Raw genomic sequence first — 26,764 nt, forward strand, 5'->3', positions numbered from 1 at the left:
TCCTGGTAGGGAATAGCCATGGACACTTCTTGGAACAAGTCTAACAGAGCTGGCAGGGGTGACACACCCAGTTTTTCCAGGAGATCTACATGGAACAGCCACAGCCAACAGAACTTGGAGAACTCAGATTCAGAGCATAAAACACAAGCCTCCATGGCTTATGGGTTTGGTTTTTTCCCTGCTAGTTTGGATTTACTTATTTCCTTATGCCTCCACCTTAGGGGGTCTTTAGGACACAACTGAAGCTGGCAGAAAGCAGAGAAACTGGTTCAAAGGGGATTTCCAACTAAGAGACCTTGCTTAGCCACTGTTCCTCTCCAGGCCTCAGTTTCTGCATTGGTAGAAGGGAGATAACAAAGTCCATTCAAGCCCAGTGCAGAGGGGGAGATCTGAGGATCGCAATTCAAAGACAGCCGGGGCAGGAAATTCCATGAGAATATTATCGCCAATAAACTACTTTAAAAAAAAAAAAGCCAGAAATAGAGCTGTGGCTCAAGTGCTAGAGTGCTAGCCTTCAGCAAAAGCATCCAGACCCAGGACCAAAAAAGATGAGGGTTGTCTGGTCAATATCACAAGTCGCTGAAGGATAGTTAGCTCTCTGTCCTTCATTGCCTCTCTGCGGGGGAGGCAGCAAAGATGTCATGATCAACAGCTGGACACTGCCTTGGTTTTGAGCAGGGGGCAGCCCAGCACCCTCTTGTCATGCCACACTAGGCTGGGTGTGGATCCCTGGGTGTCCAGGGGTCTCCTATGCAGTAGGAGCCACCAGCTGGCCGGTGGCATTCCTAGGATCTTCTCAGATGTTCCAGGCTGGGGTGGTGAGTGGCAGAGGGGGGCAGCCTGGTCCTTCCCCGGGGACGTCCTGATGGTGGGCCACGCGCCCATTTCGCAGCAGGAGACGGCCCGGCCTGGGACCCCCACTGCTGGGCCCCGATTCGGATGGCAGGCCAGAGTCGCTGGGCTGCACGTCCACCAGGACCCGCCTGCGCAGGAGCCGGCCGGGCCGCTCGGTGTAGGCCTGCTGATGATGATGGCTGCCCCACTGAGACGGGCAGAGCTGGGCACGGAAGGCGGCCTGGAAGCCGCGGCGGAAATTCTCATTGAAGTAGCCGTAGATGATGGGGTTGGCGCTGCTGTGGAAAAAGGCCAGCCAGTGCGCCAGGGGGAAGGCGTACACCGACACCACGTGCAGCTGCGGCTCGCTGAGCTCCGCGTAGTCGATGAGCAGCAGCAGCGTCCAGAGCGGCAGCCAGGACAGCGAGAAGAACAGCGCCACCATGACCAGCATGTGCACCACTCGGGCCCTGCGGCGCGCCGCGCGCCCTCCCTCAGCCGCCGCCGCCGCCTCCTCACCGCCGCCGCCGTCGCCGCTGTCGCGCGCGGGGCCCGGCGGCGCCCGGCACAGCTTGCTCGCGATGCGCGCGTACAGAACCACCAGGAGCGCCATGGGCACCAGGTAGACGTGCGCGAAGAGCACGGTGGTGTAGACCTTGCGCATGCGCTGCTCGGGCCACGCCTCCCAGCACGAGTAGAGCGGGTAGGAGCGGTTGCGCGAGTCCAGCAGGAAGTGCCGCTCCTCGCGGGTGACGGTCAGCGTGGCAGCCGACGGACACATGATGAGCAGAGCCAGGGCCCAGATGACCGCGATGGCGAGCAGAGCCTTCCGCACCGTCAGCTTCTGGCGGAAAGGGTGCACGATGCAGCGGAACCTGCAGCACATTCCCCCCCGGGGCGGAAGGGAGAGAAAGCAGGGGAGGGGAGGGGAGGGGAAGCAGAGCTGACCTCGGGGAAAGGTGGATGGGATGAAGATCCCTGATTGGTGTTCGTCACGTCACATTCGGGCCTTGGCTCCGATACTGCTCACCCGGGAGTTGGCAAGCAAATTGGAGGCCACTCACCCCACTTCCAGGCCCACCCCCCTCCAGTTCCACCCCCCTCCAGCTACACCCCCTCAGTGGTCTAGAAAGCAAGGCAACCACAGGGTTTAGAGGTGGGAGGGGCGGGAAGAGCCAGCCTGAAAACAATGGAACCTGTGTGCACGCACTTATGGAGGTAAAAATGTTAGCTGGCAGCGGCAAAGCCATCAGTCTGTGGCACGCGGTCTGTCTTTGGGAAGGCTGATCCGGCGTATCAGCAAATACAAATATTTAGCTGTTTATGGATGTCCCCTCACCACCATCTGAGAGCTGGGACTTCGGGTGTGAAGCCTAGGTGACAGGCTGTCCCTGTGCCATCTCAGCCAGCCAGCACCCTTCCACCGGTACCTGTGCCATATGAAGACAGTTCTGCTGAGGGCCAACCAAGTGCATTTCTGCTTCATCTGTACCCAACCTTCACCACCCTATAGAGTTTTTGCCATTTTACAGAGAGGACTTTCAGGGGCTTGGTGGCTAAGTGACCTACCAGCAACACACAGTAAGGCAGTGGTGGGGACAAAAGACAAACCTGCTCCCTATTCCCTGGAAGGCAGACAACGGGCTTCAGCCCCACTGAAGATGCTGAGTAAGAGGAATAAGAAGTCAATGCCCTAGGAAGATTCATGGGCTCCATGCTAGTCCAAGGCCCTCTAGGCTCCACCCCATGTCTCTGGATGCATGCACAAGGCTGTACTTAGTCAAGGATCTGCAGGAATCTGGAGCTGAGTAACCTAGGAGTGCTGGAGATGGGGACTGAAAGGCATGGATTTCAGCAGACAGCAAGGAATTTTGGGCTAGAGTGAAGGTGCAGGGTGAGAGCCTCCTTCCCAGCCACAAAGTCAGGCTCCTAGGTCTGACTCCTGAAGCTGGGTTCAGACTATGGGAGGTGGGCCCCTTCAAAGCTCCTCCCAGGCCCCCCAGAAAGCCACATCAAGCTTCCTTAGGAGGCCTCCAGATCTTCCACCAATGGGAGATGCTGTTGTTCGCAGGTCTCTCAAGTCTAAGGAGCAACAGTCCCTCAGGCCTCACCTTTATGGCTCAGGATCCAGTCTCACCTGCAAAGGAGTGGCCTGGCCAGTCCAGCATGGGAGACAGTGGCTCTCAGTGCCAGCCCCGGGCTCAGGGAAACCTCTCACCTTTCCACGGCAATGGCCACCAGTGTGAAAACGGAAGCAGACACAGACATGCCCTGCACCAAGCCGCTCATCTTGCACGTAGGATTGTCGAAAGGCCAACCTGCAATGACAGAGGCCCCCCATGGAGTGAAAGAAGTTTGAGGATCTTTCCTCCTTGTCCTGCTAGGGGTCATGCCGCCTCTGCTTGCCCATATCCAGGATAGATGAACCAACCAGCCTGAGCCAGTTTTAACTATTAGTGCACTGGTGTTTATCTTGACCCATTTCTCTCCACGAGCATTAAGTCTGTCTGTTCCTGCCTGGCTTTCTGCTTCCACAATCCTGGTTTGAGGCCATTTCAGCCTCACAGTAACCATCTTAGTCTCATCCCCATTTCCATTTTCTTGAGATGGAGTCTTATTAAGTAGTCCAGATGACCTCAAATTTAATCCTCCTGCCTCCTTCCACCTTCAGAGTGCTGGAGATTCTAGGTGTGTACTACCACACCCAGCTCATCATTCTCTTTCTACAGATGAGAGAATTAAGCAGGAGATTCAATTATGGCTTCTTTGTCTTTAAATCACTGTGGATTTGTGGCACAGCCTGGATGCAGGGGAGTTGAAGTCACAATAGTCAGCACTGCCCTAGACAGAAAGTTGGTTCTACTTTGTTGTATTTTTTTTATTTTTATATTTTTTTGGCCAGTCCTGGGGCTTGAACTCAGGGCCTGAGCACTGTCCCTGGCTTCTTCTTGCTCAAGGCTAGCACTCTGCCACTTGAGCCACAGCGCCACTTCTGGCCATTTTCTGTATATGTGGTGCTGGGGGATCGAACCCAGGGCCTCATGTATACGAGAGGCAAGCACTCTTGCCACTAGGCCATATCCCCAGCCCCGGACTTTGGAAAACTCTATACTGAATGTGCCAAATATCTGACCATCTGTTCCTCCCAAGGTTATATCCCAAGGACATCCTACTACAGTCCATAAAAATCTTCATTGCAATTTGTCATGATGGAGACTTGCAAACAGAGGGAGGCTGGTAAATTAGCTTTCAAAACAAAGCAACACCAAACCAAACCCCAAAGCCCTGCTTTGTAGCATTTGCCAATTTGTGTATTATAAATCTTCTTGCTTAGCAAAGTTCAACTTCAGTGTTCTATCATCCAATGCAAAGAGTTGAGAAGTGTGCAGTTGGTGCTAGTGAACTGGTCTAAGATAGCTCTACCAACTGAGGAGGTGAGATCTGAGGATTAAAACCAACCCAGGCAGGAAAGTTCATAATACCAAAAATCCACAAGTAGAGCTTTAGCTCAAGTGGAGCCAAAGAGTACCAGCCTTGAGTGGAAAAGCTAAGGAATAGCACCCAGGCCATGAGTTCAAGCCCCAGTACCAGCACCAAAAAGAAAGAAAGAAGGAAAGAAGGAAGGGAGGAAGGACAGGAAGGAAGGAAGGAAGGAAGGAAGGAAGGGAAGCAGGTAGGCAGGCAGGCAGGCAAGCAAGCAAGAAAGTAAGAAAGAGGAAACTTTTGATCACAATTAATGCAACCCAGGATCCCAATTGGACATCTGGACTAGACAGTGCTAAACATAGTCTGGAAGGACAACTTAGAATACCACAGAGACCAAAATCTCTGAACTTATCCCAAATCATATTCCTGGAAGAATCAGATCCTAAAAGCCAGAATTAAAAAAAAAATCAGCTAGGAATATGGCTTAGTGGTAGAGTGTTTACTTTGCATGCATGAGGCCCTGGGCTCGATTCCTCAGCACCACATAAACAGAAAAGGCTGGAAGTGGCACTGTGGCTCAAGTGGTAGAATGCTACCCTTGAGCAAAAAGAAGCTCAGGGACAGTGCTCAGGCCCTGAGTCAAAGCCCCAGGACTGGCAAAAAAGAAAAGAAAAAACAAACACCAACACACACACACACACACACACACACACACACACAAAACCAACAACAATAAAAAAAAAACAACCCCTAAAACTCTCTTGACAGGGGGAAACTTAGAAGGAAGGATGGAGGTAGCACGCTGACTATTGGGGAAGGGATTATTACATTGCCACCTGTCCACAGACACTTGTATTCTATCAGAAAGGACAGACACCCAGCACACTACAGAGTACCAGCATTACTTTGGTGTTTCTAGAAGAGATCAGCTGTGAGCCTGAGTGGAGTAGGTGGGGAAAGTGCACCATGTGGAAGAGAATGGGAACACATTCTCAGAGGCCAGCCAGGCCGGCAAAGCAAACAAGCAGCTATTATTTTTAAATACAAGACTTCAAAATATTGTTAATGACCATGAAAGTCAGCCAGCCCGTAGGGACCACCTCTGTATATTGCTCATAATTGGTCCCTGCCGAACACTTTTTCATGGGCTTTGGGGTTTTGTTGTTGTTTTCATTTGGTTTTAGTTTTTGTTTTTATTTTTTGAATGGTTTCTCATTATTTTAGATTGTTGGTGTTTTTGTTGTTGATTGCGTGGTTTGTTTACTATTCACCATGCCATGCATTTTATCTTCCTGTCATCTCCAACACTGGAGGTAGAAACTGTACCTTGAATTTTGTAGTTCTCTCTCGCTCTCTCTCGCTCTCTCGCTCTCTCTTGGCTCTCTACATACACACACACACACACACACACACACACACACACACTACTAAAGCTTGAACTCAGGGCCTGGGCACTACCCCGTAACTTTTTTTCTCAAGGCTGGCACTCCACCACTTGAGCTCCACTTCTAGCTTTTTGATGGTTAGATGGAGACAAAGAGTCTCATGGACTTTCTTGCCATGGCTGGCTTTGAACTTCAGTTTTCAGATCTCAGCCTCCTGAGATTACAAGGATTACATGTGTGAACTACCAATACTCAGCTTGATTTGTCTTATATATTTTTATGTTTTGTTGCTCTTAAATTAGACTCTGCACAAATGCATCATCACAATTGACAATACAAAAGCCTTCAACAAGCCTCCAACATTGAACGGATGGCCTTTTGCACATTGGAAACTGTGAAATTCTCAAGATCACGTTGTTCTGTGGGCAACTGCATAAGGGTTAGTGACTCACAAAAGATTTTGATCTCATGGGAGGATGCCTTGTCTGTCATGGTAGATTAGATGACCGAAGTTAAAAAGCTGGGTAATTACACAGTTACCTACCTTAATCAGACATATTATGTATTTTGCACTTGACCTGCCTTTTTTTCTTTTTTTTCAGTATGTTTCTCATGTTTGCCTTGAACTCACAGTCTTGCTGCTTCAGCCTCTCAAATGTTGCATAACAGATATGCACCAACATGCCCAGAGTTCTTTAAGAATACAGCTTATTTCCTCAAAATGGTTACACTCATAACTGTCACTGTATAGCTGAGTTTGTGCTTGCAAAAATATGTAATATGACTGCATATTTAATTGGGTAAAGTGGTCTTTGAAGTAGTCACGTTTTTATAAACCTTTTGACAACAGATGTTGCTTTTGTTCTTTATAGCTTTTCTAGAGCCATGTTACTGGAATTTGAACTCAGCATCCCTCAGTTTCTAGGCAGGTACTCTGCTGCCGAGCCATGCCTCTAGCCCTGTTTTGCACCAGTTATTTATTTATTTTTAGATAGAGCCTCTCTTCCTGCCCAGGTATATATCTGGATATCTGCCTATTTTATAATTCCACAAAACTAAGTTGATAAATGTACTCCACAATACCCAATTATTGTTTGAGGAGAGGTCTTTTGAATTTTTTTTGGAGGGCAGTGGGGGCCTGGGTGGCCTCAAATTGCAACTTACTAAATATTAGAATTGCAGGTGTGAGCCACCGCCCTGGCTCTCTTTAGAAAGTATTTCTTCCAGAGTTGTCTTCTGTGCTATTCTTTTAAATTTGCCATTACAATACCTTAACCTAGTTTTGTTACAAGTACATGGGAATTCTATGCCAGTATGGCAAATTTCCATTAAGACTTCAATCATTTTGAAATAAAAAGGAGAAAAACAGATGGGCACTTAATTCCAAAGGTTGCCAACTGTATGACTCTACTTACATGGCTTTTTTTTTTTTTTTTTTTTTTTTTTTTTGCGAAGGACGGACTGTACTTTCTGTCCTTGCAAAAAACAGATTTGTGGTACAAATCTGCCCTGTGGTGCAAGGGCAGTGGCAGGGGTCAGCTACAGAGGACAAAGGGGTGATGAAATTGCCCCATATGTTAACTGTGATGGTACCTGTGTAATTATGTGTTCATCACAGTTGTGGAACTGTAAGCTAAAAAAGATGGGTTTTATCACATGTTAAATTATACTTTAACAAAAGTAATTTAAATGTAAAACCCACTCATTCACAACACATTTTCTAAGAAGCTATGAAAGTACAAAGACGAATTAAATATAATCAAATGAAACTCCTGTGGATTGCTGAGGGAACATGGAATAGGGTCGTGCATACATAGGAAGAAACAACAACAACAAAGCCAGGGGCTTCACAAAAAAGTGAAGTCACACCTTGCATGCCATGAACTATGTGTGTCAGGACTCATTTAGCCCTCTCCACTAGATTGAGGGAAGGAGGAAGGAAGGTGGAAGGGAAGAGAAGAGGACAAAGAGAAAAAAAGAGAAAGATGATGGTTTCATCGAACTTCAGGAGATTGTATTAGAAACAATCCAAATATCCATAAAAATAAATTGTAACAAGTACATCCAATGGGATTCTAAGCAGTTGTGAAAAAAAGTTATTTACCAACGTGGAGCATTAATATGTAAGTTAGTTTGAATAAATCTTACAACATTATTTTTTTTTTGCAGGTCCTGGGTGCTGTCCCTGAGTTTCTTTTGCTCAAGACTAGTGCTCTACCACTTGAGCCACAGTACCACTTCCGGTTTTCTAGTGGTTAATTGGAGAAAAGAGTCTCATGGACTTTCCTGCCTGGGCTGGCTTCAAACCACAATCCTCAGATCTCAGCCGCCTGAGTAGCTAGGATTGCAGGCATGGGCCACAGCATCCAGCTACAAGACCATTTTCTAAAGGAGAACAACTTATAGGACCAGATTTCAAATCATTATTCAAAGCCTTTCCCTCTCTTCCTCCCACTGCTTCTAGTTCTGCCCCTGGGAGCTACAAGGGGGACTGTGATTGCAGATAGGGTGTATGTAAGATACTTACCAGCTTTGTAGCTACAGAGCAATCCCTTAATGGCTCTGACCCTGTTCTCTAATAAACCATGCTTCAGTGAACGGCTGTGGAGATTAATTAAGATAAGACATGATGCATATGTAACAATGCCTGCCACAAAGGAAACCATTAAATCATCGCACCTGTTATTTGTAGTCTATTCCCTCAGCTTCAGAACTTACAATGGTCTCATGGCCTTGACAGCAGCCCAGCAACAATCTCTGACTGCCAAGCTTCCATCCTGGGCTTTTTAGCTAAAGAGTGGATGCTGCCCCTGGCCCACACTCACCAGTGATGAGGTTGTCCACCAGGGTGGTGGGCATGCAGAAGATGCCCACTAGCAGGTCACTAATGGCCAGGTTGAGGATGAACATGTTAGTGACAGTGCGCATGTGTCGGTTCTTGAGCACGATGAAGCAGACCAGCACATTGCCCACCATACAGAGGAGGAAGATGAGCACATAGGCCATGATGAACATGGCTGCCACGAGGGAGGAGTGCTGGTAGTAGGAGGAGAAGGTGAAGTTTGCATCCAGAGTGGCCTCAGCATCACTCCCATTCTGACTTAGGGGCCAGCTACCATTGAGAAGTTGGGAGGGATCTCCTAGGACCAAAGGAGCAAAGGAGTCTTAGGTAAAAGAGAGATGACTGACATTTTCACTATTGAACAGTCCTATACCCTGAGCCTACCTGAGTACCTTGATCATGTGATCAACAAATTTCACCCTGCTCACCCACTCACACCTGATCTCATGCCTCATCTTGCCCAAGATACACGTGTTTTACACATGTGTGTGTGCGCGCACACACACACACACACACATCCAGGTTCCATCCTTTTGGGCCTTACCTTGGGCCTCAGAGGGACTCTTAACTTCTAAGGATTACATGACCCAGGTTCCTTGTCCTCTGATTAAATATGTAGCTGGGTTCAGCCAATAGGAGGCACCAATGAAGATGGAAGGGCAGGAGAAGAGAACAGTCAAGTTATGACTCCTGACTCCTTCCCTGCCTGGCCCCATTCTGCTAGCTGATGTTTTCTTAATATGGCCATAGTTCAATCCTATTGGGTGACTCCTTATTGTAGTTTGAATGTATCCTCCAAAAGTTGATGTGCATAATCCCCCAAATCCCATGTTAACATTATGAGGCCTGTGGGAATAGCTAGGCTTAGATGAGATAATAAGGATGGCCCCCCTGTGAGAGTGTTAGTGGCTTTCTACGCAGAGGAAGGGAGTCCACAGCTAGCACATTTACTCTGTTTCACCGCATGGTGTTCATACCACATATGATACAACAAAAACTGGAGCCTTGCATTTGGGCTTCTAGCCTCCAGAACTGCTACGCAAATAAACCTCTATTCTTCATAAATTTTCTCAGTCTCAGGTTTATTGTCATAGCGTCAGAAACTAGACTAAGGGGCTCCTCTTCAGTGGCTTTCCCTCTTCCAGGCTACAGCAGCACTGTGCCCTTTCTGTGCACCAGTAGGATTTGAGGTGGGAACAGCATCCTGTGGTTGCTGTTCCCATAGTAAAGTACGTGGCCCTGCTCTGCATGTTTCTAACTCAGGACGTGGTATTTGTTTCCCCAGCAGTGTTTCGAAGGGAGCAGCTCAGTGTCCAGCCCAGCTCTTCTGGGAAGTCATTAGCTGTGGTGACTCATGATGTTGTTTTACAAACTCTCCTGACTTCCTCTGGGACTGGTTGTGGCCCATTTCAGGGGACAGTGAGTGTCTGGGGAGTCTTTTTTCTGTTGCATTCAGGGCTTAGCCACTGACTGGGAGCACCACTGGAGGCTTAGGACCTGGGAACTGGAGGGACTCAGAGGGCTGGGAGGAAGAGTAGGGACAATGAGCTGGCACTGCCAGGGCTTCTGGGACCATGAGGAGCCACAGCAAGGGACTCTGGTGAGGGCAGAAGTCCTGATGGTGGAGATGGAGAAATTGGAAAGTTCCAGTGTGCAGCGAGAGGGAAGGTGCTGTCCTGACCTTTCACTGGCTTCCAGCTGCGCTCAAATATCTTCATTAAAATACAGGAAATACTGAACATGTACAAGACTATTACAGTGGATACACATAGAGCACCAAGTTTTAATGATCTATTGCACAGAAACACTCATGGATACATCGTCTACCTGCCATAGTGGTCAGCTCAAGCCCAATCTTGTTTCATCAACACCCCCCTCTTTTTTCTTGCGTTATTTTAGGCAAATACTAGATATCATTTTTTTCATTCATAAACATTTCAGTTTGTATGTCTAAAAATAAGGGCTTTTTAAAAAAGCCAGATTAATTAGCAGACGTATGACAATTAACGATTGTAATATCATTAAATATCCAGCATCTGACATTAAAATTCCCTGATAGGGAGTCCAGCAGCCTGAGCTACACAGCTCAGACGACTTTAAAAATTACAAGAAGGAGGGCTGGGAATATGGCCTAGTGGCAAGAGTGCTTGCTTCATATACATGAAGCCCTGGGTTCGATTCCTCAGCACCACATATATAGAAAATGGCCAGAAGTGGCGCTGTGGCTCAAGTGGCAGAGTGCTAGTCTTAAGCAAAAAGAAGCCAGGGACAGTGCTCAGGTCCTGAGTTCAAGGCCCAGGACTGGCCAAAAAAAATGTGCAACAAAAATTACAAGAAGGAGGAGAAGGAGGAGGAGAAGTAGAGGACGAGGAGGATGACAAGAGAAGAAGGAGGAGGATGAGGAGGACGAGGAGGGGGATGAGAAGTAGAGGACATGGAAGGAGGAAGATTCGGAGGAGGAGAATGATAATATCAGGCTTTACCATACAGTAGCTATGTCAAACCCTAGAGTTCTCCTGGTCTCCAGAAAACAAATTTCCTGGTTGTTCCACACGTTTTTGTTAATTGTTTTGAGTGAAGATCCAACTGAGATTTCTGTCCCTATCACCTGTTACTTTGTGACAACACATAGTAGACATAGACATAGATAATACATGACACCATGACATGGCACATGGATGGCTCTTCTACAGGTCTCCCTTGGGATCTCTCCTACAGCTGCAGCCATCTATCTACTGGCTTAGCTGTTAGCACAGCTGGGAGAGCAAGGCCCCATCCCTGCTGTGACTGGTAGCTGGGGTGTCCAAGTTCTCCACATGCTTCTCTTCCCCAGGAGGTCTAACAGGATTTCTTCAGTCATGGTGCTCTCCAGGTTCCAAGAAAGCTAATAGACTTCCTTCTGCCACATTCTCATCAACCAAACCCAGTCTCTAGGGCAGCACAGATTCAAGCCAGTGGAGAAATGACTTTTACCTCTTGATAGGAAGAACAGCAACATTATCTGGCAAAAGGGGTATGGCCACAGATGTGTGATTCATCGAAGGTCTTCATTAAACTAGGCACTGGTGGCTCACACCTGTAATCCTACCTACTAAGGAGGCTGAGCTCTGGGGATCTTGGTTCAAAGCCAGTCCAGTCAGAAAACTCTGTGAGACTTTTTATCTCCAATTAACCACCAAGAAGCTGGAAGAAGAGCTGACTCAAGTGGTAGAGCACTAGCCTTGAGCAAAAGAAGCTCAAGGACAGTGCTCAGGCTCTGAGTTCAAGACCCAGTACCAGTACACACACACACACACACACACACACACACACACACACACACCTTTATTATAATATAATTAATATAATCTACCATCTTTTCCATATTGCATTTGATTAATGTGGTTCTTGAGTCTTTTTTAGTTTAGGTTCCCCTCTATCTCTTTCCCCCTCTCTGCTATTTATTAGCCATAAACACTGCATCATTTGTCTGGAGAGTTTCCTGTAGACTGAATTTTGCTGATTGTTCCTTCCTGACATAATTTTGCTCGCTGTGTTCTTGGTGCCCTGTGTTTCCTGTAGTTAGCAGATCAATGCAAAGACTTCATCGATAGATTGTGGCTGGAGGTCTCAGGGGCCTCAGGTGGCTCTGTCTGATTATCCACCATCAAGTTCCCCAGCAGCTTTTTACTTAATATTTTCAGCAGCCACTGATAAGCATTGCCTACAACCCAATTGCATTTTACATATAATCCACACTTTAGTATGGCATCCAGAGCTCTGTCTGGGCTGATCTCTGTTGACATGACCTGCTCTCATTCAGTGTAACTTTCCCTACCTCTTTGTTTTTGCTGTTACTGGGACTTGAAGTTAGGGCCTTGCACTCTCACTTGGCTTTTCCACTCCAGGCTAGCACTCTACCACTTGAGCCACAGTTTCACTTCTGGCATTTTTTTTGGTCATTGCTTGGTGATAAAAGTCTATTAGACTTTCCTGCCCTGGCTGACTTTGATCCACTATCCTCAGATCTTCATGCTCAGTGTGTATGCCAGGATTTCAGAAGTGAGCCATTGGCACTTGGCCTAACTTTGCCCTTTACCCAGGATGCTCTGGCCACTTGCTCTTTCCAACCCCAGGGCCTTTGTTCTTCTTGTCTTTGGGCTGTCAGTTTAAATGTTGCCTTCCCAGAGAAGGCCAACCTGATTACTACTTTAGTAGGTGTCCCATAATTGTCTGTCCAAGTGCCTTGCTGATATTCTTCAATCCATCAATATTTTGTTTTCAAGATGACTATCCCCCGCCCCCAGGCTTAAGAGTTCGCTCCTGGAGAGCAGGGATCTCTGCTGCCCAGTTGGTGGCAGTGTTCCTGACATCTTGTCTCTGCCCGGCCTCAAGAAATGGTTCAATACAGTCAGTGATAATGAAAGGAACTAAGATTTATAAATGCAGGAGAGGAAGGAAGGATGGATCCTGACACCTGGTGTCAGGGTCCTGCTCAAAACATCTGTGTTCTCCAGGCCCTTCTAGAAAGAGCCCCCAGGAGAACCATCACTATTACAAAACTGGGGTGGGGGGGCTCCCCAGGAAGCTCATTTTGCTGATTCTCAAAATCAACACAGAATCAATCCCCATGATTGGGGGAATTTGTGGCTGTGGAGAGGTAGAGGATAGTGCCAGAACCTTTCAGGCTGCACGCCAGCATGCCTGCTTTCCCTTGACCCTCAAGCAGTTCATTCTCCTTAGCTTACGTCTCTAGTGTCGCAGCTGGGCCTGGTCATTCGTCCCTAGTCCTTGCACACTGGTCCTTTATTATTTATTTTTGAGACAAAATCCTAGGCTGCCCTAAACTAGCTTTGAACTCATAATTCTCCTGCCTAAGTGCTGGGATTACAGAGGTATATCACAAGGAAATCCATCTCCTTTCTATTCTTGGAAGCCTCCCCTGCGAACCACTCCAGCCTCACCTGAGAGCAATGCCAGCAACCGGAGACCTCATTATATCCTGTGAAATTTTCATCCACTGAACCCAACTAAGCCATTTCCTTACTGGAGGAGCCCTGGACATCTCAGGATGGACTGAAGGCTGTCAGCAGTTCTCAAAGTGTGTTTCTCTGGGGTTGGGAATGTGGCTTAGTGGTAGAGTGCTTGCCTCGCATGCATGAAGCCCTGGGGTCGATTCTCCAGTACCTCATAACCAGAAAAGGCCAGAAATTGAGCTGTGGCTCAAGTGGTCGAGTGCTAGCCTTGAGCAAAACAAGCTTAGAGACAATGCCCAGGCCCTGAGTTCAAGCCCTAGGACTGACAGAAAAAAGGAAAACAAAAGTCAAAGTGTGGTTCACCAACCTGCAGCATCAGCATCACATGGAACCTGTTAGAAATGCTCAGGCCTTGGAAACTGGAAAGTCAAGGTTGAGATCTGGTTATCTGTTTGGGATCTTAAAGCACTAGTTGACAATGTAACTCAGTAGTAAAGTACTTGCCTAGTGCAAGCAAGGCCAAATGTTTGGCCCCCAGAATTGAAACCCACCCCCTCTTTTTATTATTTATTTATTTATTTTTGCCAGTCCTGGGCCTTGAACTCAGGGCCTGAGCACTGTCCCTGGCTTCTTTTTGCTCAAGAGTAGCACTCTGCCACTTGAGCCACAGCGCCACTTCTGGCCATTTTCGATATATATGTGGTGCTGGGGAATCAAACCCAGGGCTTCATGTATATGAGGCAAGCACTCTTGCCACTAGGCCATATTCCCAGCCCTTGCCACCACCCCCTTTTTAAAGAACCCTCCAGAGGAGTCTGTTGCACCCGCCAGTGTGAAAACCTCATAGCTGAAGGACTTGGAACTTTCTGGTGGGGAAAGCACACACCAGGAAATCCCAGCCCTCCTTCCTGCTTCCTGGCCTCTAGGGATGTAACAGGTACTTAGAAATTCCTTTTGTTCAAAAGCCCTGCAAGGGCAAAAAAGCCCTGCAAGCCCAAAGGGAAACTAAAATCTAGAGCAAAGCTTGGCTTCTCTGTCTCCATTTTTGTTTTTGTTTTGTGCTTTGGTGCCAGTCCTAGGGTTTGAACTCAGAGCCTGGGTGCTGTCTCTGAGCATTTTTGCTCAAGGCTAGCACTCTACTAGTTAAGCTATAGCTTCACTTCTAGCTTTTTGGAGATAAGAGTCTCATTGACGTTCCTGCTTAGGCTGACTATGAACTGAGATCCTCAGATCTCAGCCTCCTGAGATGCTAGGATTAAGGTGTGAGCTACTGGCTCCTGGCTCTGTCTCCATTTTGTATCTGACTGAGCTGTTATCCCTACAATCACATTGAGGTTATTTTGGAATCTAGGAAGGATAGGACTGGTCACAGGACTGACCAGTAACAGCTTTTTTTTTTTTTTTTTTGCCAGTCCTGGGGCTTGGGTCTCAGTGCCTGAGCACTGTCCCTGGCTTCTTTTTTTTTGCTCAAGGCTAGCACTCTACCACTTGAGCCACAGCACCACTTCTGGATTTTTCTGTTTATGCGGTGCTGAGGTATCGAACCCTGGGCTTCATGCATGCTAGGCGAACACTCTACTGCTAAGCCACATTCCCAGCCCCTGGCCAGTAACATCTTATGAGGGGAGTAAGAACTGCTGCCCCCAGACAAAGCCTACCTTACTGTAACCAGGTGCTCTCTGACCACCTAGATTATCAAGTAGACTGCACTGTGACCAGGACTAGTATTTATTTGTACTGGTTTTGGGGGCTTGAAGTCAGAGCTTGGGTGCTGTCCCTCAGCTTTTTTTTTTACTCAAGGCTGGTGCTTTACCACTTGAGCCATAGCTCTACTTCTGGCTTTTTGGTGGTTAACTGGAGATAAGAGTCTCATGGACTTTCCTGCCTAAGCTAGCTTTGAACCACCATCCTCAGATCTGAGCCTCGTGAGTAGCACTAGAATTACAGGCATAAACCCACCAACGCCTAAAGCCTTTCTCTGTATCCTAGAAGATGCTTCCTTTCCCTCCTGTGTGTCCATACAATATAATTAGCCTCCTTTCTCTACTTTCACCATCTCTTTACTTGGTTTATTGGGGTGAGGGTCCACACTTGACTTGTGGAGCCTGGGGAGTTGAACCTGTGGCCTAGAGCTTCTAGTTTCATGGCTCATCTTTAAAGACAGACAGACAGACAAACAAACCAATATTTCCTGCCTCTGACAATGGGAAGGTTGTGACACCTCTCTGGAAACCAGATTCATTGTTGCTAAGATAGAGGTAAGTGGAGATTCAAGGGAATCATGTGTGAGAGGACCTGGTGCACAGGGGGCTCAAAGCAGGTCACCTGTATTGAAGGTGTCTTCTGTGTGTATTAGGTGACATAATAGTATAAGCACAGAACTTATAGAACTCCGAGTTTGGGCCTTCTTGCTGGCTTGAAAGATGTGTGAAGAGAAAGCAACTGGCACAGAACCAGAGTGTGCCCTGCCCTGAACGCATCTACTCCCACGAATAACCGCATCGATGCTGCCACCTGCTGGTTTGTTCTGGTAACACCTGGGAGAGCGCTCAGTCCCAGATGGGGGACCTTTGGTCATTCATTCCATAGAATTCACTGAAAAACGCCATAGCACAAAACACAGAACAGGACAAATGGCTAATAAACACATAAAACAAAAAGTTCAAGTTTGTGGGTAATGTGAGAAATGTTATTTCAGAAAGAACCTTTTCAACAGTCAGATTGGCAGAGAAAGAGTGCTGAGGAGGGCTGGACTGTGGCTGGGCACTGCGGGGCGGGGGGGGGGGGGGAGAAGCATCAATCAGTGAGCTCCTCAGAAGAGGCTGGGCCAGCAAAAGCCTAACTAGGGACCTCCCAGATCCACTGTCCCCCTTCAGAAGTTTACATAGCAAGTAGAATGGGGTGGGGCTGGAAATCGCCTAATGGTGGAGTGCTTGCCTAGCATGCATGAAGCCCTGGGTTCGATTCCTCAGCACCACATCAACAGAAAAAGCTAGAAGTGGCACTGTGGCTCAAGTGGTAGAGTGCCAGCCTTGAGCAAAAAGAAGCCAGGGACAGTGTTCAAGCCCCAGGACTGGCAAAACAAAACAAAACAAATAGAATGGGGCCCAATGGCCTAGGGAACACATAGTACTTTTAGAACACATACGTTGCAACGGTTACAAATCGGTATACACATGCATTATAAATCCTACTTCTGTATAAAATGTGGGTTCGTGTGAACTGTCCACAGGAGTGGTGTTTGTTTAATTGATTTTCTTATGAGTTTTCAATTCATATAATCAGTTATACCAGGAAGGGCTCATTGTGACATTTCCATATGTGTACAATGTATCCTGATCCACCTTACTCCCTCTCTCTCCCTCCCGCCTCCACTCCTAAAACAATGTCTATAGGTTTCACCTTTCTACTTCCATATATACAAACAAACTATGTCAACCACATCTACCTTCATTTACCAGCTCTATTTGCCCTCCTCCCTTCCCCTAATGCCCTCCCCCAACAAGATTTGTTTTGTTTGCTTTTTTTGTAGGGAGGCAGTATCAGCAAGCTCAGCTTTCTGGCTCAGCTGTGGCACTCTATGGTGTGAGTTATGGCTCCAGCCTTGCTTTTTTTATTATATTGAATGTAGAATCTCATGGGTTTTTCTGCTCATGCTGGCTTCAAATGGGCATCCTTCAGATCTCAACTTCCTTAGTAGCTAGGGTTATAGTTCTGAGTCATCAGTGCCCAGTCTACCCATTTGTTTGATATCTATATCTGTATATGTATATCTATATCTATGGTGCTGTCCCTTAGCTTTTTCGCTCAAGGCTGGTGTTCTACCACTTGAGCCACAGCTCTACTTCTGACTTTTTTTTCTTGTTAATTGGAGATAGTAGTTGTATGGACTTTCCTCATGGGCTGGCTTTAAACTGTGATTCTCAGATATCAGCCTCTTGAGTAGCTAGGATTACAGGCACGAGACATCATCATCTGGTATTTGTTGGCTTTTTTTTTTTTTTGGCCAGTCCTGGGCCTTGGACTCAGGGCCTGAGCACTGTCCCTGGCTTCTTCCCGCTCAAGGCTAGCACTCTGCCACTTGAGCCACAGCGCCGCTTCTGGCCGTTTTCTGTATATGTGGTGCTGGGGAATCGAACCTAGGGCCTCGTGTATCCGAGGCAGGCACTCTTGCCACTAGGCTATATCCCCAGCCCCATTTGTTGGCTTTTTAAAAGTTAGATTGTTTAGAGCATCTGGTCACCAGTGGCTTCTCCCTGTAATCCTAGCAATTAGAAGGCACCAGAGATAAACTGTATGACTACAATAAACCTATAGCAATACACCATTATCCTCAGGTTTACAGGATGCCTTGGTGTGCACTCTTCCAAGAGTGTCTGTTGTATATCTTATGGGTTTGAGCAAGTAGTCATACAGAACAGTTTCTGCTCTAAAAATCCTCTGTGCGCATTACTTTTTAAATATGGAATAATATTCCATTGTCTGGATGTTCTGTGGCTTTTTCATTCCCACACCTACTAGCTTCCAAGTTTGGGCAATTATGTTGGGAGAGCTCATTTAAACGTTTATATGTCAGATTTTTAAAAAAAAACATGAATCGTATGATAAGAGTATGCTGAGGGCTTTTCTTCTTGCTTTGTGTTTTGTGTGCAGATAATGGGGCTTGAACTTGGGACCTTGTACTCTTTTTTTTTTTTTTTTTAAGGTCTCAGACTGGGACTCAAACTCAGTACCTACCACTTTCATTCATTGGCTAGCACTCTACCAACCGAGTCATGGCCTCCAACCCTAACGGGCCTTGTACATATGGTTGGCTTTTTCTACTCAAAGCTGGCACTCTGTCACTTGAGCCAAACCTCCACTTCTGGCCTTTGGCTAGTCAATTGAAGGTAAGAATCTCAATCTCATGGATTTGTTTTCCTGGTGGACTTAGAACCTCAATCCTCAGATCTCAATCTCTTGAATAGCTAGGATTACAGGCATGAGCCACCAGTGTCTAGCTGTGTGAGGACTTTTGTAAGAAACTACTACAGAATTGCCTTCCAGAGTGACAGTGCCGTTTTGTATCCCCACCAGCAAGGAAGATCTCCTGTTGTTTGTGTTCTTACCAGCATTTGGTGTTGCCAATACTGATTTTTGCCATTCTTGTGATATTTGGTAGCACCTCCTGGGCATTTTAATGTATAATTCCCTAATGACATGTGGTGGACACTTTTTCTAGGCTTATTTGCATCTGCATATCTTTCTTGGTGAGCTATCTGATCAGATCCTTTGCCTATTTTTAATCATGCTATCCATTTTCTCTTCACTGTGTTTTAACTATATTTTAGAGAAGTTCTTTGTATATTTTAGAGAACTAGTACTTTATCAGATTTGAATTTTAGAATAATTTCTTCCATTTTTCAGTTTCTTCTCATTCTCCTGACAGTGGCTAGGGTCACTGTCCTTCTGCTTTTTCATTCAAGGATCAAACCTTGATCCTTAGATCTCAGCCTCCTGAGTAGCTAGGATGACCGGAATGAACCACTACCACCTGGCTTAATAATTTCTTTCACCAGGTGCCAGTGACTCACACCTGTAATCTGAGCTACCCAATAGACTAAGATCTGAGGATTGTGGTTCAAAACCAGTCTGGGAAGGAAAGTCTGTAAGACTCTTACCTCTAATTAACCACCAGAAAACTGGAAGTGGTGCTGTGGCTCAATGTGGTAGAGCCCTACCCTTGAGCTGAAGAGTTCAGGCCCAGAGTTCAAGCCCCATGACCAACAAAAACAAAAACATGGGTCATACTGTTGGCTTCATCTTTAAAAGGGCCTTGCCAAGGTCATCTAGATTTTCTCTATCTTTTTTTTTTTTTTTGGCCAGTCCTGGGGCTTGGACTCAGGGCCTGAGCACTGTCCCTGGCTTCTTCTTGCTCAAGGCTAGCACTCTGCCACTTGAGCCACAGCGCCACTTCTGGCCATTTTCTGTATATGTAGTGCTGGGGAATCAAACCCAGAGCCTCATGTATACAAGGCAAGCACTCTTGCCACTAGGCCATATCCTCAGCCCCTAGATTTTCTCTATCTTATCTTCTTGGAGGTTTCATAGTTTTGTTGTTGCTGTTTGGAGACAGAGTCTCGCTAGGTATATAGCCCAGGTTAGCTTTTAATGGAAATTCTTGTGTATCAGCCTCCCAAGTGCTGGGATTACAGGCATGTAGCCACCATGACTGACACCTAAGATGACCTTTTCTGGACCAAGTAGCTGGTACTGGAGTTTGAACTCAGACCCTTGCTCTTGCTAGGCAGGGGCCCTTCAGCCCTCTCAAGTAATTTTTCTTTTCTTTTCTTTTTCTAACTTGCATTTAACTTTTCTAATTAGATACATGAGATAAAACACTAACTCTGTCCGAAGCTGTCAAGCCCTGGCTGATACTCAGATAACATAGATTTTAACAAAGCAAATGAATCACAATCTCCGAAGGGTGGTTTGGGGGCCCTAGTGTTCTTTAAAAAGCTCCCTTGACTTTGCACAACACCTTGTCAATAAAATTTAGTTTTTAAAAAAAAGCTCCCTTGACAAGTTTCATGTGGAACTGGATTTGAGAACCACTGAATTGTGTAGTCTCTGCTCTCAAGGCCCAAGGTTTAATGGGGCTTAATGTTTTGGGCTCACGGAGCTCTTTGAGATTGATGAATTTTAATGCATTTCACAGGCTTTCTCTTGATACAGCATGAAACAGTCCCCTTCTGGAAGGAAGTCATGGTCTTTGAGAGTGCTGGCTCTTCTTCCCAGCATGTGACTCTTTTGATGGAACCAGTGAGCACTGAAGATGTGGCTTATTTTGTATCCTGTGCCCAGCATAGTAACTTTTCCCTGCATGCATCTTTCCAGAACTGTCCATCAAGAATTTACACCCACCCCTGGCCAAAAGACAACCAATCAGATCAATTCACGTTGTATTTGACTCCAGTCCCAGTAATCCCTCCCTTCTTCCCTTCTGCTGGGTGACTACCACCCTTTTCTAGTAGATTCCCATTGTTGGTCAGTTAGCCAGACCCTGTTTCTGTTGCTTGTTACCCCAGTGTCCTGACTAATATAATGGGATTAAACTGAAGCATCCTGGACCTCCCAGAGTCTGCAGAGTCTATGTTCAGAATATCAACGAGTACAGGTGTGAGCCATCAGCACCTGGTAGGATGATTTGAGGTGACCCTGCCTCCCTGATGCGCTTGCAGTTTTGTAAAGTTGATACTATGAGTACTGCATGTGTCATCTAACCCTTGACCAAAGAAGGAGGAATACAGTGGGCAAGAGGCTCATCTGAGAAGTAATGAACAAAGACACCGAACCACTCAGGAATCCATTCTTCTTCCATGCCATTTATTTCTCTCTTTTTTTTTTTTTTTTTTTTTTGGCCAGTCCTGGGGCTTGAACTCAGGGCCTAAGCACTGTCCCTGGCTTCTTTTTGCTCAAGGCTAGCACTCTGCCACTTGAGCCACAGCGCCACTTCTGGCCGTTTTTTTCTGTATATGTGGTGCTGGGGAATTGAACCCAGGGCCTCATGTATACGAGGCAAACACTCTTGCCACTAGGCCATATCCCCAGCCCCCATGCCATTTATTTCTCAACCAGGCATCACTAGCCTCTTTGAGTTACTCATTTTTTTGGGGGGGGAAAGGCTTGGCTAGATTTGTTCACTTGGGTAAGGAAATGACTCATGACAACAAGCAGTGATGTGTCGGGCTTGGTCATTTCCATTTCAAAAGGAGTCAGGCCTTAATGCAAAATGCAAAGCTCTTGACCAAATTTCATTCCTAATGAGAGAGCAGCAAAAGGCTTTGGAGAAGGGGAGGAATGAGATTCTTTTTATGTTTGTAACTTTAGAAGACTTGGTAGAAATTAGCCATGTTGTCTGTGCCTGGGTTTGTAAACTGAGCAATGAGCTGTTGCTAAGCACTCAGTGATTGAGCCTATGAACCGATCCTGTCTCTCCTCAGCTCATTGCTGTCCACAGGATACAGCTCCAGTGAGAACTGCTTCTAGCTGTTCTCAGTTTCTCCAGCAGCAGCTGACATCCCTTTCATTTCCCACTCCTAGCCAGACTACAGATGACAAGGTCTTCAGGGAAAGCCTGTATAGCTGGACCCCACTAAGGCTGTACCCCTGGAATGTCCCTAGAATCTGGGCTATTTGTGCAGAAAGAGCCCGTAGAACTAGCAGAGCCATTTCAGGGCAATCTCTATCTAAAGGACTAGGCTTCACTTGTGTGTGTGTGTGTGTGTGTGTGTGTGTCTGTGTGTCTGGTATATATGTTTGTGTGTGTGCCATTCTTGGGGGCTTAAACTCAGGGCCTGGGCCCTGTCCATTAGCTTTTTCATTCATGGCTGGTACTCTTGAACCATAGTTCTACTTCTGGCCTTTTGGTGCTTAATTAGAGATAAGAATCTTGTGGACCTTCCTGCCTGAGTTGTCTTTGAACTGTGATCTTCATATCCCAGCCTCCTGAGTAGCTGGGATTACAGGTGTGAGCCACCAACACCTCACTGGGCTTCAGTTTTATCATCTAAGTAGGGATGATGCAATCTCCTTGTAACCTGGCTGTGCAGCTCCAGGGCAGTGAACTGCTTTGTGGAGAAGAACAGGGCACAGGGTCTCTAGCAGCTGCATTTCCAAGGGGTACAAAAAAGCAGATGATGGAGCTGGCTATCTCTCTTCCTCTCTCCATGAAATCCTTACCCTGCATAGGCCCTTCCTCACAGAAATGCCCACCTCCAGCCAATGGGGGCATCCATCCTCCAGTTAGATTTCCTAGGCTGGGTAGGCAGTTGTGGAGATTACCAGGGGCTCCCAGGAAGCCATAGCCTTGGGGTCCAGCTGGGCCTGGGCCTCGGGAATGGATTGGATCTGCTGTTCTGCTGCTGACTAATCTCACAGTGCATACCACACTGTGACTGGTGGAGAAGGTGAATAGGAGAGGGAAGGGACTCACTGCCCAGCTAGCTCTAGCAACTCTGCTGCTGTCTCTTCCTAGGGGTTGGGAGAAGGCTCTGGGCCCTCAGAGACCGCAGATGATATTTGTGGTCCTGCCATCCAACTCTCTTCTGACCTAAGTCAGTAGTCAAATCTGTCATCCCCCTGGGCTGAAGGAGGCTGCGGAGCTGGGGAAGCCAGCTCTAGTGATGGAAAGTGGTTTCTGACGTGGAACTGAATTGTCTTACTGCAACACATCCCTGCTCCTCACATACACACAGAACCAGAGCCAGGGCCCCAGCATCATCCCCCTCCTCCTTGCCTTTACCCCATGCTGCCATCCCAGGGCATAGGCCCAGCTTCTTGTCAGCCTCCCCAGTCATTTTTCTAAGAACACAAGCCATTTTATCTCCCATTGTAAATGGCCATTGATTTTTTTGGGACTAACTTCAGGGCTCTACCTTTCATGTGCATTTACATCTCATTGGCTTAGTTCCAATTCAACTTGCCAATGGGTGGAGATAACACCCTGTGGGGGTTTCGGCTCAGGGCCACAGATTTGATAAGCATGTGTGCTATTTTCCCTGTTAGGAACTCTGAGACTGCTATCAAGGTTTTAATAACTCCCCTCACTCCCCATTGTCTGTCCTTTGATATCCTTCCCAGGGGTCTCTATCAATTCTCGAGGTTTCATGAGTTTTTTTTTTTTCTTTTTTGGCAATATCCTGTTGAACTGCTGTAATTCATCTTTTCACCTCTCAAAATTCAGACTGAAAGAGGAAATTTGGCAAGTTCAGCATGATTCATTCTTAGTAAGCCCTTCTTTTTTGGCACCTCATGTGCATTATATTATTTTCTTTCGTTTGCATTTTTTTTTTTTTGCCAGTCCTGGGCCTTGGACTCAGGGCCTGAGCACTGTCCCTTGCTTCTTTTTGCTCAAGGCTAGCACTCTGCCACTTGAGCCACAGCGCCACTTCTGGCCATTTCCTATATATGTGGTGCTGGGGAATGGAACCCAGGGCTTCATGTATATGAGGCAAACCCTCTTGCCACTAGGCCATATTTCCAGCCCCAGATTTTTGTTTGTTTATTTTGAAGTGCTAGGGCTTGAACCCAGAGCTCGAGGCATATTTGGCTCTACCACTGAGCTACATCATCAGCCCCAAACATGCCTTGCTGTTGCTGTTATAATGATTGCTTGTTATAAAACATTTCTGAGCATTGTGGGGGGGAGAGGAGAAGAAAAGAGAAAATGCGCATTGCTGAAATCTCACACCCAGAGATAACCCAGGTGAATGATGTATTTGGAATGTTTTGCATCACGTTTTCTTGACCCAAAGATTTTAGCAGAGGTAGATGCTTCTTGCACTGCTCAGGGGCCCATCCAGGCTGCTCCTAGGGTGGCTCTGCTTTGCTTTCTGTGAAGCCACAAATAGTCATAAGTCAAAATGTAGGAGCAGAGTCACTTTCAACCAGCAGTGAGGGGCAAACAGCAGGCAGTCCCCCATCCCCTGTGGGGCAAATCACCCAGGTACTCTGCAGTTTTCTCAGAGGATTTCTAGTGGGCTGCAATCTTCAAATGTCCATAACTAAGATTAAAACTAGCTCATTTCTTCTTCTTCTATTGTTTTTAATGTGTGAGTGTATGTGTGAGTGTGTGTGTGTGTGTGTGTGTGTGTGTGTGTGTGTTGGTGCTGAGGCTTGAATTTAGGGACTGGACTTAGGGTCTGGACCCCGTCCCTTAGCTTTTTCACTCAAGGCTGGCACCCTACCACTTGAACCACACCTCCAGCCCAACATTTTTCCAGTTCATTGGAGATAGACTCTTACTGGCCTTTTTTACCCTGACTGGATGGAAGTCATGATCCTCTAGATTTCAGCCTCCTGAGTAGCTAAGACTATAGGCATAAACTACTGGTGCATGGCTAAAACCTAGCTTTGTTTTATTTATTTGTGTGATCTGTTCCCACTACAAAGTCACATAACAATCAGCTCACAGTAGGTCATGATCACACTGCCATGTCAACAAATAAAATTCTAAGCATAGTCTTCAGTGTATGCCATTGCAGGTGTGCCTCATCTTTCATTTAATGTGATCCATTTATAGATATTTAGATGATCTCTGGTTCCTCACCGCTACTAGCCTGCTCAGGTTCACACCCTTGCAAGTGTCAGGACAACTTCCTTTGAAAGAATTCTGGATTGTGTCATTGCTTTGTTGTCTCCCAAGTGTTCACTCTGTGTTCCCTAATTTCCTCTGGAATTTTACTAGCGGTCAATATCAACCTACGCAGTTTAGAGGCTTTTAGAAAAATATCATCTATTTTCTCCTGTTTTAAGAAAAATCAAGACACTTGCCCATTTTCAAGCTTTTAAGCACTTTTTTCATTCTCTGTCATTTCTGACAGCGGTTACATTTACATCCACTAGTGCCTCCGGCTCCCTGAATTGTCATTTGTCTGGGTTTTGAGGGGTGAGCTCCTCACAGGTGGCTCAATGCTTTCTTCTCATTACACCCCTGGAGGGGTTCAATTTCTTCTTTAAGCTCCTTAGCTCACAACTTGAAGTGAAATTGTCTGTACCCTGTTTGCCTGCCCCCAAACCCTAAGTCTGAGAAAATTTTTTTTTCTTTACTTAGACTTCGAAAGCCCTTTGCTCTGCCTTTGCAATTCCCTCAGCTTCTGCTCACTCCATGCTTTATTAATGTTATTCTTACAGATCCCATCAATCTTCCAGCTTCAACTGGAGCCATACACTCCTTGCATCTCCAGTCTATGTGCTCTTCAAACACTTGTTCCCTGGAAAGCCCTTAATGCAGCCCACAATATTTCCCATACCCTTCGTTCCCTCTCTATAGCAGGGTTTGCCATGATTGGAATTTCAGCTTTATGAGTCTTTGTAGCAGCAGCCTTCTCTTACTGGTGTGAATTTGTACAAGATTTTGTCTTCTTTTAGTCTCACCATTACCCTGTGAATGTAAGTTCTTTGAATCAACAGATGGGGGACAGAAAGATTTAGATACCATCTCAGAGACATCAAAAAAGCCAACAGATTAGCACTCAGTGCTCTAGTTTCTTAGCTTAACTATAGTTTCCATTGTCTGCATGAGAGGAAGGTCTGACTTCCCTCCCTTCCACTTGGTAAAATGGGAGCAAGCAAGCAAACTATGCCTTGTACCATGGTCCCTTCCTGTCCCAAGGTTAGGAGCTGGCTCCCAGTTTCCTGTCTGCGTGGAGGCATCTTCTCCTGCCTCCTCTGGGAGGTCTTCATCTCCCCTTCTTCCCCACCCTGCAGGCAGGCTAAGTTGGCCACAGTGTCTCCACAGCCCACAGCTAAGCTGTCCTCACTCGATTCCAGACCAGCCTCTGCCCCCTAGTTCTGTCTGTGTGCCTCTCTCACACAGAGCACAGAGGCCCCCCAGATTTGTCTCTTTTCCCCCTCGCAGTATCTCTTTCACACGCATGCATATGCACACACACATACATACATACACATACACACACACAATGTACATGTGTGTGATTCAGTGCCTGGTTCTAGACAACCACGGTGATCAACCCAGTCCCCCTGCCCCTTTCCTCCCCTTCGACCCCCTGCTCTTGAGTTAGGCCCCCACCTCACTTCCGACCCCCAGCCCCGGGGTAACTTACCTTCCATGTCGCCCACTTCTGCCTGCTTTGGCACAGTCTCTGGTGGAGGGAGGCAGCGGGCACCTTTGGTGGGCAGGGGCACCCGGGCGTCTCCAGGCCTTGCTCGCCCAGCCCTGTGCCCTGCCTCTGCGCTCTGCGGGGTCAGGGGCCGGGCGGAGGCGGGCAGAGGGCGCTCGCAAGTCCCAGGCCCCGCGGGCTCCAGCCGACTCCCCTGGGGTCCGGGCTGAAGCTCCCGCGCACAGCTCGGCTGTCCTCCGTACTCTGCCCACCCGCCCGCAGCCCCACGCCAGCGGGGCTGGAGGGAGGAGGGAGGGGGGTGGCGCAGCGCGGTCGCCATAGCACCCGGCACACCTGTGCCGGCCGAGGGAGGGCGCCCCGATCGCTTCCCCCCCCCCCCCACTCCCAAGAACTCCCTGCCAACCCAGCGACCCTGCAAAGTCCCCGACGCGACACGCCCACACGCCGTGTCAGGGCGCCCCACATCCCAGCTTCTGTCCCAACTCTTCCCTCTTTGCCCCACCCCAGCCTGACCCTCACCAGCCACCCTAGTGATGTCCAGGGCGCAGCAGATCCTCCTGGAGGAGGAGAGGTTAGCTGTGGATTCACAGTAGGACCCCCAGGAAGGAGTGTGGGGAGAGTGCTATCAACTTCTGTGCTCCCTCAGGGGAGGGACAAGATAGATGTCCAGTAGATGAGCCATCAGCTTTGGAATTAGCC

General features: G+C 47.2%; 1 protein-coding gene across 1 annotated transcript; it reads right to left on the reverse strand.

The window, feature by feature from the left end:
* Positions 1-481: 481 nt before the first annotated feature.
* On the reverse strand, positions 482-26,384 carry Npffr1 (neuropeptide FF receptor 1). The gene is made up of 4 exons (XM_048336577.1): positions 26,048-26,384; positions 8,471-8,809; positions 3,053-3,152; positions 482-1,709 (listed from the first exon to the last, which is right to left on the reverse strand). The coding sequence occupies exons 1-4, from the start codon at positions 26,382-26,384 to the stop codon at positions 797-799; spliced, it is 1,689 nt and encodes a 562-aa protein (XP_048192534.1). The 3' UTR covers positions 482-796.
* Positions 26,385-26,764: the final 380 nt, after the last annotated feature.

Source organism: Perognathus longimembris, chromosome 2, assembly GCF_023159225.1.
Source record: "Perognathus longimembris pacificus isolate PPM17 chromosome 2, ASM2315922v1, whole genome shotgun sequence".
Taxonomy (NCBI): Eukaryota; Metazoa; Chordata; class Mammalia; order Rodentia; family Heteromyidae; genus Perognathus; species Perognathus longimembris.